The 14324-nt window shown below is 48.7% G+C and overlaps 1 protein-coding gene across 4 annotated transcripts in view; it reads right to left on the reverse strand.

Annotated features, from left to right (window-relative positions):
- Nucleotides 1–14324, reverse strand: part of celsr3 (cadherin, EGF LAG seven-pass G-type receptor 3) — a 56794-nt gene that overhangs the window by 3058 nt on the left and 39412 nt on the right. For 2 of the 4 annotated variants that reach the window (XM_029157169.3, XM_029157168.3), the window contains 18 exons: nt 14113–14207; nt 13807–14016; nt 9527–9725; nt 8790–8981; nt 8528–8714; nt 7944–8111; nt 7733–7859; nt 7012–7218; nt 5789–5963; nt 5016–5128; nt 4828–4907; nt 4390–4516; nt 4183–4302; nt 3279–3376; nt 2793–2884; nt 2517–2690; nt 1263–1457; nt 28–1069 (listed from right to left, as the gene is read on the reverse strand). In XM_029157169.3, the coding sequence (XP_029013002.1) occupies nt 28–1069; nt 1263–1457; nt 2517–2690; nt 2793–2884; nt 3279–3376; nt 4183–4302; nt 4390–4516; nt 4828–4907; nt 5016–5128; nt 5789–5963; nt 7012–7218; nt 7733–7859; nt 7944–8111; nt 8528–8714; nt 8790–8981; nt 9527–9725; nt 13807–14016; nt 14113–14207 (3601 nt within the window). Of the gene's footprint in view, nt 1–27; nt 1070–1262; nt 1458–2516; nt 2691–2792; nt 2885–3278; nt 3377–4182; nt 4303–4389; nt 4517–4827; nt 4908–5015; nt 5129–5788; nt 5964–7011; nt 7219–7732; nt 7860–7943; nt 8112–8527; nt 8715–8789; nt 8982–9526; nt 9726–13806; nt 14017–14112; nt 14208–14324 lie in introns of those variants that run through there. The other 2 variants (XM_029157170.3, XR_003786482.3) reach the window with 2 other exon arrangements.

A 14324-nucleotide genomic window follows, 5' to 3' on the forward strand; every position in this document is an offset into this window, starting at 1 on the left:
GGGGGCTATTCAGACAGAGAGACTTACTCAGAGTCAGGAGACACTTCAGAGATGCTGTGGGAGGTGTGAGACTGGGGTGGGGAGGGGGAGGGTCCACGGGCCGACCCGTTAGGTCCTGGGTTAGAGGCGGCGGGAGGGGGAGTGAGCACGGAGGAGCTGAAGGAGGCCAGGATGGAGGACAGAATGTCCAGGTGTTCGCTGGACGGCTGTCGGCCCAGAGAGTTCGGGTTCGAGCCGACAGTCTGCGCCGGGTACCTACACGGGGGCGCCGAGTCCACCTCCCCCCTGACCGGAACCGAGGGGGGCAGCGGCTGCTCCTGCTGCGGCTCCTCGGAGATGGGGGGAGGCGGCGACGAGGAGGGAGGCTGGTCCGGGTGCGAGGGCTGGCGGGGGGGCAGCGTGCGGAGCCACTCGCGGCACGGCTGGGCGCCCGCGCCGTTGGCCTCCAGCTGCTCCCGCGACCGGCTGCTGATCAGCGCCCCCGCCAGGTGCTCCCGCGACGAGGCCTGCCGCCGGGTCAGCGCGTTCAGCTGCGACCTCGACCCGCCGAGGTGCCCCTCCGCTCCCCCGCTCCCGCTCAGGTCCTCCCGCGAGGCGTGGACGCTGCCTGTGTGGTGAAGGTCCAGTCTGTCCCTGGATCCGGACAAGTTCTCCCTGGACGCTGAGACCCGCTGGTGGTCCAGCCCCAGGCCCGCCAGTCCCGTTACCTGCCCGAATCCCAGCTCTCTCCTCCTGGGTAGGAGATCCAGGTTGTCCCTGGAGCCCCGGGAGTCCAGCCGGTCCCTCGATCCACCAATCGTCTGCCTTCCCAGCGGGTCCCTGGACAGCTGCCTCCGGGCGAGTGAGTCCAGGTGCTCTCTGGAGGAGTACCGGGAAGCCGGCTGCGACAGAGAGCCAGTGCCTCCGCTGGCGCCCGCCGTGGCGGAGTACATGCGGCCGTAGGACGCTGCAGGAACGCCTCGATGGCCCAGAGTGGAGGTTCGGTACCAGTTCAGCTCACTGGGGACCCGGCCCACGCTGGAGAGACCCTGAAGCGCTGGGGGACAGCCAAGGCGGTTTTTCAGGATACCTGGGAGGAGACAACACGTAGGCAGCATTAGAAGGGGGGAGGATGAAGAAGATGAAGAGGAGGATAGAGGGCATTTATGATCTGGAGCTCCTGTGGAAAACGTCCAAAATCAAGTCAAACATTATACATTATACAGCAGACACGGACAGGGATTCAATGAACATCTGAAGTCGCTTCCTCCTGTTCCTCTCACCCTTGCGGTGCCTGTGAGGCTGAGTGAGGCCGTTCTCGTCCCCGCTGGTCAGCGCCGCGTCGGCCTGGTTGTTGTTGGCCGCGTCCTTGCTGTAATCGCCCCCCAGGGGGCGCTCTGAGCCCCACTTTTGCAGAGTGTGCGTCTCACACCCCTCCAAAGCGGGCCAGTAGGACAGAAGGTCATTGCCGTCCAGGTCTGTCGCACACACAAGCAAAATGCCTTCTAGTAAACGCCACATCAAGTTCAGCCAAACCTTATTGAGAATTCAATCGAAGAAAGGGAAGAGAACTGTCATAAAATAATCTGATAATCATTTTTTCCGGCGCACGGAGCATTTAGTTACTTCTCGAGCATCCTACTGAAAACAGATGTTGTGACCAAATAGCAGGTGTCAGCAGACAAAAAGCATATGTTCATTATACAATGACAAGGCAAATTAAAGGTAGCATGTTGTAATAGTAGGTAATGTACCAGAGAATGAGCAACATGGTGGTTCGAACAGGTGGAACAGTGATCTAATAAAGCACAGCTTCAACAGCCAGCGCTTCTATAAATAAACTGCGCTTTATTCATCTGTAATAACAACATTAAACGAAGTTCACATGCCGGTGAAAAAGAGCCGGCGTCAACGTCCACACACGAACATCTCGCCCTTTACTGCTACCGGTTAAATGGCGTCTGGAGAAACACAAACTCTGCGAATCAGGCGCCGCGGTCCAATAAAGCCACAACTTTCAGTATCGGTGTATTGATTGGACTGTAATGAGCATCTGGATCTCGTCCTCCTCGGTTCAGCTGACAACTTCAGTCCACTCTGAATGGAAGGCTTGTGATCCAGATGGCTTATTCAGCCAAGGATTGATTATTTCTATAGATTTATAGACGCGTCTGACCTTTTCTCAGGGTTAAGCCTTTGACATCACGCTGTATATGACATTTATATCACATTTTGATGTGCTTGAACTTATATATTATGCATGATGTATATTTACGTGGAGCATAGAAAAGAAAATAATTGATTAATGAGGGTTCGTTTCCTGAAGGCCATTTAACCCATAAGGACCCACAGTGTCACAAAATACAAATACTTTGTCCAGAAATGTGTTACACATGGTTAATATCCTGTAAATTATGTCTGTAAGTAGAAATGGGTCTGGGCTCTTAGGGTTTGAAGGTATTTGTTATTATTGTTATTGGCAACCAGGGTGTCGTGTGCCTCTCACAGATGACACAGATGAATGGTTAGAGACTCACCTTTGGCGTTGTTGTGGGCGGGCTCTGTCAGGAGGCGCTCACTGTGATTGGAGCGTTTGAATCGCCGCTGTATGCGTCCGCGGAGACGGACGTTGTCCTCGCTCTCAGACGAGGGGATGGAGAGACTGCGCTCCTCCTCCATGGAAAGGTCCGAGTCCGAGTCCGAGTCCTCGCCTGGGAGGAGGGCGGAGGGGGAGAGAGAGGGGAAACCGACAAAGAAGATGAAGAGGGAGGTTGTGGGAGAAGGCGAGACACGTGAAGCTTCATCCAGTTTACCTCCGTCTCTGTGGAACATGGCCACGTCCAGGTCCGTTGCTCCGGTGTGGACGATGTTCTGTTCCAGATTCTGACGAGCCAAAAGATTTTCCCTAAAAGCCAAAAGAGCAGAGAAGTGATTACACACAATAGACCAGCGCACATTCTTGTACAGTACAGTGTGTGTTCATCACACAGGCCAGTACACATCCTAAATAAAGCCTCCGCACACACACACACACACACACACACACAGGAAGATCTGCACATACACACACAGACCTTTAGACTGACATCACTGGGCCATCAACCGAGTACATTAGTGTTGCTCTACATACGCATCATACAGTAAAGCACTGCTGCATCCAGTCTTCAGCCAGTCTTTACCCCACTGACCCACAAAATACACAACGCGGCTTTTACTGGAAGCAACTCAATGTCAAACCAGAGAATCACTTGAGTTTTGATCTCCACCGTCCAGAATGAATGGCTCCTGGGTTTCTGTACCTGGCAGAGCTGACAGAGGAGATGGTGGAGGTTCCCAGGGTGATGCGGTGGAGCCCGCTCTGCTCCAGCAGCGATGCGTTGTGGTAGGGGTTCTGAGTCTAAAGACGAATACGACACACACAGTGTGAGAAGATGAGGATGAAGATTTAGATGATGTCCGGACTGAAATAAAAAAAACTGCTGGTTGTTGCCACATACAGCAAAAGGAGCTACTGCCTTTTAATGACTGCGCTAACTGGTCATCTATGATTTATGGTCGCCATGGGGCTTTCATTCATGCTTCATATTCTAAAACAAGTTTTTAAAACAAATAGTAGTGGTGAAATTTTTAAAGTAAAGAAAGAAATGTTTTGGTTTTTTTTTTAACACAAAAACATTCCTTCTTGATATACTGTAAAACTTGTTTTCCGGCTTGTTCGTTTGTGTGTTTTCTAAAGATACCACTATTTTGCCCCCAGTTCCCTAGATCTATGAAGGCATTTGGAGGATGAACATGTACATGTTTCAATGTTCCTGCACGTGAACAGAGAACATGCGAACGAGGGTTTAGAGTTCTACGACCTCATAAAGACACAAAGGGGAGTAAAGGAAAGCAGGACAGGCTGACATAGACACATTATTTTAAACACGCTGCACGGTGCATTCTGCAGAAGTGGCCTAGAGAGGAGCCAGGGCTCCACTGGTCAGTGCATTGTTTTATGTGGGTCAGCAGCAAACCCTGAAGGCAGAAGAAAGAGAGAGACGGAGCGCAGGGAAGAAGAATGGACTGGGGAACGGAGGGCAGCGGGGCTAATACCCAGAAATAAATGTAGTGGAAGTACAGTACAATATACTCCTTTAGTGTGTGTGTGTGTGTGTGTGTGTGTGTGTGTGTGTGTGTGTGTGTGTGTGTGACTGTACTCACTGTGTTCTGTGGTGGTCTTGGAGGGTCTTCTCCAGGGCTCTTCTTGCCCAAACAGGCAACTCTCCAGGCCTCCTGCACCTCCGAGTTGAGCACAGTGAAGACCAGCATCACCGACAGGCCCTGGGAGGGAACAGGACAGAGATTTATTTTTAAGTGAAATGCTGTGGAAAATTCACCAACTACACAGAGCATAGACCTTGATCATACCTGCACAAGGCAGAGCACATCGAAAATGTAATAGAAAGCCAGGATGCTGTTGTTCACAGCCGTCAGGCCGCACAACCACGTGGAGGTGGCAACCAGCAGCAGCAGGAAGGCGTTGCGGATAGTAGCGCTGTGAGAGCGGGAGGGAGGAGGACAGGACAGAGGAGGAGGACAGCATGGTAAGATGCTCTGTGGCAGATGGACCGGGCCATTAAAGCAAAAGAGCGACAGGAAGTGAGAGGCGGCAGGAAAAAGCCCCGATCGTTGTCTGACAGATCAACAGTGGCTCGATCAGACAGATAGAAATGCACATGTGCTCCTTCAGTCCCCAAGAGCTTATCAAAACATCGCTTCCCCGTTTAAAGGGTTTAGTTTTAGATAAGCAGACTGAAGATAGATGGCAAAGGAATGACTAAACAAGCGTGGTTGGGAGACGCTTACATGACAGGCAGCTTTTTAGTCTCCTTCTGAGACGGGTTGCAGGACATCTTGGCGACAATCGTAAAAATCCCTCCGTTTATCTGCAAAGATCAACACAAATAAAAGTTAATTGCATTTAATCCAACTCACGACAGCATGAAGAAAGACATGAAGAAGGAACAGAGTGTAAATCAGACAGGGGCCATTACCAGAATGACAATGGCAATAGGACCAGCGAAGCTCCATATGAGTTTGTCATAGAGGGAGATCCAACAAAAGTCCGGGTTCCCGTAACCCTCCGGGTCCAAGCCCACCGCCAGGCCTGCAACAGAGGCAGAGCGTCACATGGGACCCACCACAGACACTTAGTCCTGTTAGTGTTAGTCCTGTGTGAGGCAGGCCACATCAAACAGACGTTTGCTTCATTCAGTCAATCTAATATGAAATAGGACATAGATCATTTTAAAATTAATCAGCTCCTGGAATAGCCCTTATTTTTCAGGTATCCAGACATTCACAACATTTTTGACATGTACTGACATGAAGCCTTTTTTTCTCGTGTTTCCTTGTTTGGACAACGCTGTCAAGGTTCTGGCAGTCGGGGAAATGAAGATTTTTAAATTGAATTTCAAAAGTAGGAGAGATGGAAACACCCTAAATAAAGATGGACAGATGGATAAACACACTCCTGAGCCCAAGGAAGAGGTGTGTGTGTGTGTGTGTGTGTGTGTGTGTGTGTGTGTGTGTGTGTGTGTGTGTGTGTGTGTGTGTTTTACTATCTCTATATTAAAATGTCAATGAAAAGTGTCAACCAGGCACCTTATCTACAAAACCAGACTCACTCTTTGTGTGTGTGCGTGTGTGTGTGTGTGTGTGTGTGTCTTGTGTGCGTTGTCACAAATGTGTAAATGTGCCAAGGACAGTGCTGTGGCTGTTTGTGCATTTGTGGCAGTTCAGGTAACACATATCACTGAATCTCTACCGGTGATGATGGCGGGCACGCCCCAACCGATGGCGTAGTAGAACCTCATGGCTCCGTAGTTGATGTTGCGTTGCTCGGTCTGCATGCGGTAGATGTGAAGGCCTTCCACGAACATCCAGGCAAAGGTGGACATGAAGAAATAATGCAAGAGGATGGCAACAACGGTGCACAGGAACTGGAAGAGAAGAAAGTGATTTAATAAGGGACGAATAACGCAGGGGATGGAGTGCAAACCTGGGTGCAGACGGCAAAATAGAAACAATGCATCACAGAGAGGGGACGGAGCATCAGAATGAAGGGAAGAGGAAGATGATAAAACAAACAACAACAATAGAATCCATTGCATTGATTTTGTGACAGAGCAGAGCAGATGTCCTGGTACACGGCCCACGGAGCTTAATAGCAGCACAGCAGGTGTCAGCGGTGAGATGAGCTGTGTTGATTTAATGGCGGCTTAATTACCATCACAACTAATGACAGAGCTTCTAGCAAGTGACACCATATTCCCGAGAAATATATAAAATTATAATTTATGAATGCGGCTAAAGTAGAGTAATAAGACTGTAGAGTGACTGTGTTTATGGGTGAAACCATCAGAGAAACATAAAGTATAATTCATTACAGATTGATGTGGGTAAAAGCTCTTGGCTAAAGGGTAATTATCTTGTACTTAGAATTACTGTTAACTTATTAGTATTACTGCAACAATGCAATTGGAGGAATTGGCGAAGTCAGCGATGACGCCGCAGTTGGCAGCGGCTGCACTTCGATTTGGCGAAGCGTCCTCATCGCTAATCCAGACCGTCAGCATCTGAGCGTCTCAGGAAACCGCCCCAGGCTGCGTTCACGCGTGGCGAGGGCGTCGCTCCGGAGCCTCTGGTCTGTTTTGTTTGTCTAGCCGAATGAGGAGACCGTCATTCAAATTCAACCGGCACTGCATTCCAACACCTCCGTTTGTCCGAGGGTGAGTCAGTGTCTCCAAATAAAAAAAAAATAGAAGCAAGACAATAACTCAGACCAACCCCAGGGGGCACGCTGAACACAGCACGAAACAAAAGGTCGCTGGCAGCAGACAAGCAGTTTACAAAGACACATTTTAAAATTAAAAATGTAGACTACAGAGCAAGTGGTTTTGTGTTATTGTACGGTAGACAACGAACATGGCCAAACTAACAGCAAGGCATTAAAATGGACCCACAACCCTCCATTGGTATCTGCTGCACCTGTTGTTCCGTCTGGTTGACTCCCGACAGGAACACCAGCTCCGACAAGAACATGGCCGCCGCTGTGTTGGAATGGATGCTCCTGGTGTTGGACTTGAGACCTCTGAGGCAGGAGAGCACCAGGACGGCGAGGAGCAGAGCCAGCATGGACATGCACAGGGAGGAGTAGGTGACCAAGGCCAGCGTCTCCAGATCCCCCTCCAGCTGCTGCTCAGGGCGAGACACGGGGAGATGGAAGAGAGCGTTACTGGGCCAGGAGTGAAGGGATGCGCCGGAGACAAGGTCAAAGTTCGCAAGCGTAAAAGATCCACATGATGACAGGTAACTGCTCTTTACGCTGCAGTGAATCATCATTTTAACGATGAAGTGCTCAATTACATGTACACCACATAACCTCAGACTTTACATTCATCACAACGCACAGAAACGTCTCTTTTTCTGTCTCGCACGTCGAGATCTGATGCATCGGCTCTTAGTGTTGCCTGAGCACAGTGAGAGGGATTTGCATTAAATCATGAAAATGTTCTTGAGCTGTAACAAGGCTTCCTTTAGCCTGCAGGAAGTCAGCCCGGATTGAAATTTGTAGGGTTTTAAATGACCACAGTGCGATGCTTCAGACAGACAGACACGTGTTAGAGACACATACGTACATGAATCATTTAAAACTGCCATAATAATAATAATAATGAAATGATAATAAATATGTGGTTGGACGACAGACCTCTCTCTGCGAACTGTCCATCAACACGCCAAAGGTGCCCAGTCTCTGGCACTGACAGCGGACGTGCGAGGTGTTCCTGTACACCACCATACAGTCCCTCACCGTCCAGCACCCTCCTGGCTCATACCTGCAGGACGTCACGGAGGCAGGCGGCAATTAACGGAAGTTCAAATTGGGAAATAAAAAGAGGTGTTAGTCGCTGCGTGCTCACGGGCTGCTGTGGTTCCACTGCACACACAGCGGCTTGCTGCGGTTGGCCGTCTCCAGCAGCTTGAACTCCAGCAGGATGGGCTGGTCCAGGTGTCCGGCCACGAACGTCTGGTTGTTGTAGACCGAGACGGTGACCACTGGGGAGTTCATTACTGGGTGTCTGGGAAGCCTGGAGACAGGAGGGACGCGGTTAGCGCCTCACAGGTTGCTTTGGAAACACGTGAGATGTGACCGGCGGCCTGGACTCGACTTAGGTACCCACTTATTGACACCCAGTGGAATGTGCACAGTTTGTTACTTGTCAAATTGGCCCAGAGGAGAGAGGTGAAAGGAGAGAGAGGGGGAGAAACAGAGGTTGAGCAAGGTGAAGGCCGCTATTAGGCTTGTTATTTATTACATAAAACAGCCAAATGGTCCCCTAATTATAGGTTCATAGCGCGTTAGTGAGACAAATAAGCAAAGAGAAGCCTGATTATTCCTTCAAACAACTATAAACCCCAGACCTCACATTTCCAGCTTTCTCCTCAGAGTGCTGAGGGCTGCTATCATCAGATTTACACTGTTCTGAGCGGAACCCATTCCCACCTCACTCCCCGCCGGTCCGTGTGGTACTTGGGAGGCAGGGCCGCACCCAGACTTCGGTAGATCAGCAGGATGACGATGGTGAAGGGCGGCTCGGGCGGGGGGGCGGAGCGTCTGGCTGCAGTGTACTCCCCCGTCTGATTGGCCGAGAGGCTGACCGGCGCCGGAGCCGCGCTCTGCGGTGCCGAGGCTGCAACGGGACAGACGGGCGTGAGCACGTTCGTGGGTTTAACGTCTCGAACCTTCACGGCGCGTCTGTTCTTACGCTCTCTCTCCGCCCGCTCCTTCTCCTTCTCCTTCCAGCCGTGCTGCTGCCGCTGCGGCGCCAGAGCCGTGGGGGGCAGGATCACGTGCGTGTAGGGGTCCCACACAGACTGGCCGCGGAACATGGTGGCGTGGTAGCGCGGGAAGCGGCGCCGGACGTGGGTGTGGTTCTCCACGCGGTCCAGGTTCATGACTGAAGGCACACGGACACGGAGCGCAGAGCGTTAAATGTTGTTCTGAGTGAGGTGGAAAACAAATGGGGCGAGCAGGAAGTACTGGGTCAATGTGAAGAGAGAGAACACTTGACCCAGCACGCAGAAGTGGAGCGCTGCTTAATCCACACAGAGAGGAGAAATGAGTCAGTGCGTGACTTCCTAATACAAATCCAATGACAATACCGATGAGAAAACAAATAAGAGAATAAATGTGGTTTCACGACTGACAACAAATTTTAGAATAAGCTAATATGTTTAGAGCTCAATCTAAATCCTTGTACACTTGATTGGTTCCACCCATTAGCTGAGAGCAACGTCCGTGTGTGTGGGAGTGTGAAATCTGGCAGTGGACGCCTTTTTCTCCGCTCTCCGTCTGGGAATCTGCATGAAGCTGTCGATTCCGGGATGTTTAACAGCAGTTTGGATGAGGTCCACAGAGGACGTTAAGTGAAAGAGAGAGAGAGAGAGAGAGAGAGAGAGAGAGAGAGAGAGATGAGGACCACGAGCATCGCTCTTCACCCACCTATGTTGGGAGCGACCAGCGCCACGGGGTTGAGGTAGGTGAGCTTCATGTTCTGGGCCAGGTTTTGGGTGTACTGCTCCAGCAGCTCCGTCAGCCCGGCCGGACCCCCGCCCGGGATGTGGTTCTGGCTCTGAGCGAGCGCCCGCCAGAGCCCGGAGGTCCCGGGGCCCAGCAGCACACTGCAGCCCCGCAGAATATTCTGGATGGAACACAAAGAGGGACATGATCTGTCAGCAGGTCGGAGCAGGATTTAGAGGCCAGAAAACACAACAAAACAGGAGAAAGAATAAGAATTATTTATAGGAAGCTATGAAGTGTGGAGCTCAGAGCTTTATAGTCCTTCGTGTTTCTTTGCAGTTTGTATATTGAAGGTCATTAAACGTAACATTTAACATCATTAGCATTGTGCATGATAATTCCACATAATTAACATTTCACTGACATTACAGCTCAACCCCAGCGCTTCCTGTGTGTCAGCGGAACCACGGCGCGTCTCTGGAGTTTAATTACAGACGGAGCCTGGGACGCAGCGAGTGACATGTTTTCACTACAAACAAATCTACCTGTGCAGCCGCGCAGCCGCCTGCAGCACCGGCTCGCTTTACATAGTGTTTGTGATTGTATGGATCTTGTATTTGGAACAAAGACCGTGTGAAATTCAGAAGCTGCCCAGCAGCACGAAACCAAATTACAGTTTTTAGATTCTAAACATACTGTATGCTCATCGTAACAGAATAGTATCAGCAGCACATGCTAAAAAAAGGCTTAATGATTAGCACCTGCAACAAACATGATGCAGCTGCAGCACTTTCAGCACATCAATAATTATAATTCACCTATATAATCATCACTGATGTAAAACATGGCTTTCTGTTCAAACTGTAGTTTTAGTTTTGGTACTTTGTACATTTAGGAGCCATTGTGTTTGTGCTGTGCGTACACTGTGACCTTTGTCTGTTTTACACTGCCACTTTCAAATGACCTGAGATGCTTTGTCACCAACTCCACACTCCAGCTCCCAGAGGACAAAGGAGACGAGTCGTGGTGCGAAGGAGGCGAGAGGACGAGATTAGAAGTAAAAGGAGCAGTGGTTGTTGCTGCTCAGAGCTCAACAAAAGACCGGAGTCTTCGTTTGCAGGCCGAATAAAGCACCAGACACACACAAATAAATAAACCAAAGAGTATCTTGGTTTTGAAGCCTGTGGAGAAGCGAAGGAGGAACTTGACATATAGCCTGACTCTGGGCTTAGCACTGAATAACTGCACTGCAGCTCTGTGAAATATTCTTAAAGGAGCGAAAAAACACAAGTTCATGCCTTATTACGAAAGAGCAAAAATAAAGTAAAGGCTCCGGTTCTGTGGCTCCGGTCAAGAAACAAAAATACGACAAACAGAATTACCAAACAAAATCAAGTCTGTTATTATATGTGCTGCTACGGTCTGGGCTGCACAGCCATGCAATATGCTCTCAACAAACACGGGGTAATATCCAGCAAAGAGGAAGAGGACAGGAGAAGAAGAGATGAAGAAAGTGCTGGTGATGATTCCTCGCCGTCAGACTGCAGCAGAGCCAATAAAGTGCTGCAGCCTCACATAAAGCTCCAGAGAGAGAAAATACACCAGAAAACGCTCAGACAAACACAGAAAATTCATAGTGAAACAGAAGGGAAAAAAAGCAGCGGGAGATAAAGACAGACTCAGTAACAGGTACAACAGGACGAGTAGAAATGAAATGAAATGAATGAGAAGAAGACATTTCTGCTATGAGCTTGTTGTTCTTAAAAGATAATGGGTGAGAAACAATAGAGCTGAACAAACAGAGCGAGGTTTAATGAGGTCAAAGATGATAAGGAGAGAGGGGGGGGGCAACATGGCCGACAGCGTAGTAGTTCCACAAAGTGATTGTGATTCCATCTCAGCATCTATATGACTGTACTTGGAGAGATTCTTTTTTCTAATTGCCTATTTAGTCGTTTCCACATGAACCTTTTGCGTATGTTGATAGCAGGTGCTGACTAACAGGATCAACAAAGCTGAGATGACGGGAGCCCCGTGGATCCGATCGCAGCTAACGCACCAACGCGTTTCCAATTCATCATTTATCACTCCTGATGTGACAACACCACCATCATGGCTTCACTCCATGTAAAACGGCGGGGCCCGGCTACACCACTGGGTTGCCGTGGCAACGGTGTTCTTCATTACCTGTCCGCCTGGCCCCAAAGACGCTTTTTAAAGTGAGGAGACTCGTTTTATCACATGTATTATACATGTTTTATTGTGGAGAAGGGTTGGCTGTCTGCGCCTCTATTTCAGGACGCAGAAACCAGAGCTGCCTCATTACCTCGACATGAGCTGCAGCACCTGGAGCCAGAGGTTGAGGGCGGAGGTGAGGCCGGCGGAGACGCCGATAGAAGTCACCATCGGACTATTCCAACACACAGCCACTTTGTTCAACAAAGCCCCTTAAGCAAGCCGAGTGCTGCGGTTTGTGACTGCTGTCAGGTGAGGGCGAGGCATCGTCTCCATTATCAAAGGATGCCACTAATGCAACTGCTGTGTTGCCACGGCAACCGCGCTTGTTAGCCAAAGATTTTTCTATTGACCACTTGGAGCCATTTATTGACTCAGATGAGTGAATAAATGCTTTTTATTGGTTGAGCCAAAACGGTCTTGGATTGGTCATAAATATAATACACAGTTTTAAAGCTAATTAATTGGATTTCACAAGCTAGCGGCTTCTTCCACATCATGGCAAAAGTAAAAAAAACACACTTACAAGTCTCTTGTCTGTTATCATCTGATATTTTTCTTTGGTTCACAGACCCAAATGTATGAAATCAAATATTTATTTTTATTTAATGCTAACCTCAGAGGAAAAGCAGTGCTCTCCCTATTTTACAGCAGAGCAAAACACGGTTTGCCACGGAAAGTTTTTTATTCTCTGTGAAAATCTAAAATACTGAAATCTCACAGTTTTCCTGTCAAAGAAAAAGATTTTAGACAGATTTTATCCTTTGGATTATTACTACAGCTGCTAACAGTAGTTTCTATAGCAACTCGGACTTTGCTGTATGACACTTTTATTGATGTCTGTTGCACTGCTGGGTGTAGCTGGTCCTGCTACATGTATATTTGATTTATATTTGTAGCCTTAATATAAATCACCAGTGTAAAAACCACTGGTACTGTAGGATATAAACCTACACCATGGTCACTTCACCCCCACAACTCAATCTGATTTACCAGCTTACCTCCACAGAAGCCTTCTATCATAATTAAAACTGGAATTTTAATGGTTTGCAAGTGCATTCGTATAAACACACTTTGTGAATGAACACAACTCCATGTTCTCACCAGCCTCTGTTTCATTTAGTGACCACTGTAACAGTGAAGCATCTCAGGAATGGACCATTTACCAACGTGTCTCCAATGCTGTGCTCACAAAAAAGATTTCATTAATTACTAATTTCACCAGCATTTTCTGCTAAATTTGAACCTGCCTGATAAATAAGCATGTGGATTTGTTTGACATCACATTTAGCACATGTGACATGTAATTTGTCAATCACTGACACACAAGCATCAAGTAAATTGAAATGGCTGCAATTTTACATTATATTGTGATTTCTCATTGTGACTTATGGGCTAAATATTTATGGACAAGGATCAGGTTGATATAGACTGAATTGATCCCACGTCAGAAGCTGAAGACGTAGCATCAGCTAAAGTGAGACGGTGACAGTTAATATGTACAAGTGGTGAGCTGCAGTATTTCACGAGGCGCTGGCACCGGATTACCATAGCAACATTACCTCCCGTTTTAGAGGAGTGACATCTCATTGTCCAATGTCGTTAGTGGCTCTGTCACCGTACAGTAGGAGAACCATATCTGCGGTTCTGAACGGCAGCTGTTTCACGTCCACTGGCAGATTTGTACCTTGAATTATCTTTAATATGCCGCACATCTAGTGACAGTAACGTCCATCTGATAGGAATGATTTATTCATAGAGTAAATGTTTGTGGTCATACACTGCGTCATCTGGGGGTTCACACTTGTCTTCAGTGGGAGTGAAGAGTTTCACAACTTGTTTAAATGTTCACACATTAAGCTCAACAACTGATTCCTGCTTTTCACACTTAACCATCAAGCAGTAAATGTAAACGCAGCCGTTCAACGAACCCCAACGAGCGAAACCATCACAGGGTAAAATAAACTCCTGCAAGAAGTGAGTTTAAAGGTAAAGAGATCGGTGCGTGAAGTTGATTCCTACTGTACCTCATTGAAGTGAGCGTCCTGAGTAGCGGTGAGGCCAAAGCCGCTCTGCTGGGTTTCAAACGTCAACAGGCGGGACAGCAGCCGTTCGGCGATCTGCAAGTCGTTGCCATAGAGACGGGAGGTGGCCTCGGTGATGTCGCGGAGTTGGTGGGCGAGCTTCTTCTCCACGATAGTGTTCAGCTCCGTCTCGTTGCGCTCCAGGGAATCCAGCTGAACATCGAGACGCGGAGAGGGAATCCGTTCACGTTTTTTTATCTTTAAGTTACCTGAGCATTCATTTTTATTTGGTGGTTACATTCTACATACGGCAGAATTGAGCTCCACAAATGGAGGAGAGGTGCAGTTGTACAGGTCGGGCTCCAGCCAACCTCGCTCTCCATCGCAGTGTCTGATGGCCGCGCCTGCATACGGAGAAGCAGGGAGTTGTGTTAAACCCAGTCAGGACTCTGTGTGTGTGTGTGTGTGTGTGTGTGTGTGTGTGTGTGTGTGTGTGTGTGTGTGTGTGTGTGTGTGTGTGT

This window comes from Betta splendens, chromosome 7 (assembly GCF_900634795.4).
Source record: "Betta splendens chromosome 7, fBetSpl5.4, whole genome shotgun sequence".
NCBI classification, from domain to species: domain Eukaryota; kingdom Metazoa; phylum Chordata; class Actinopteri; order Anabantiformes; family Osphronemidae; genus Betta; species Betta splendens.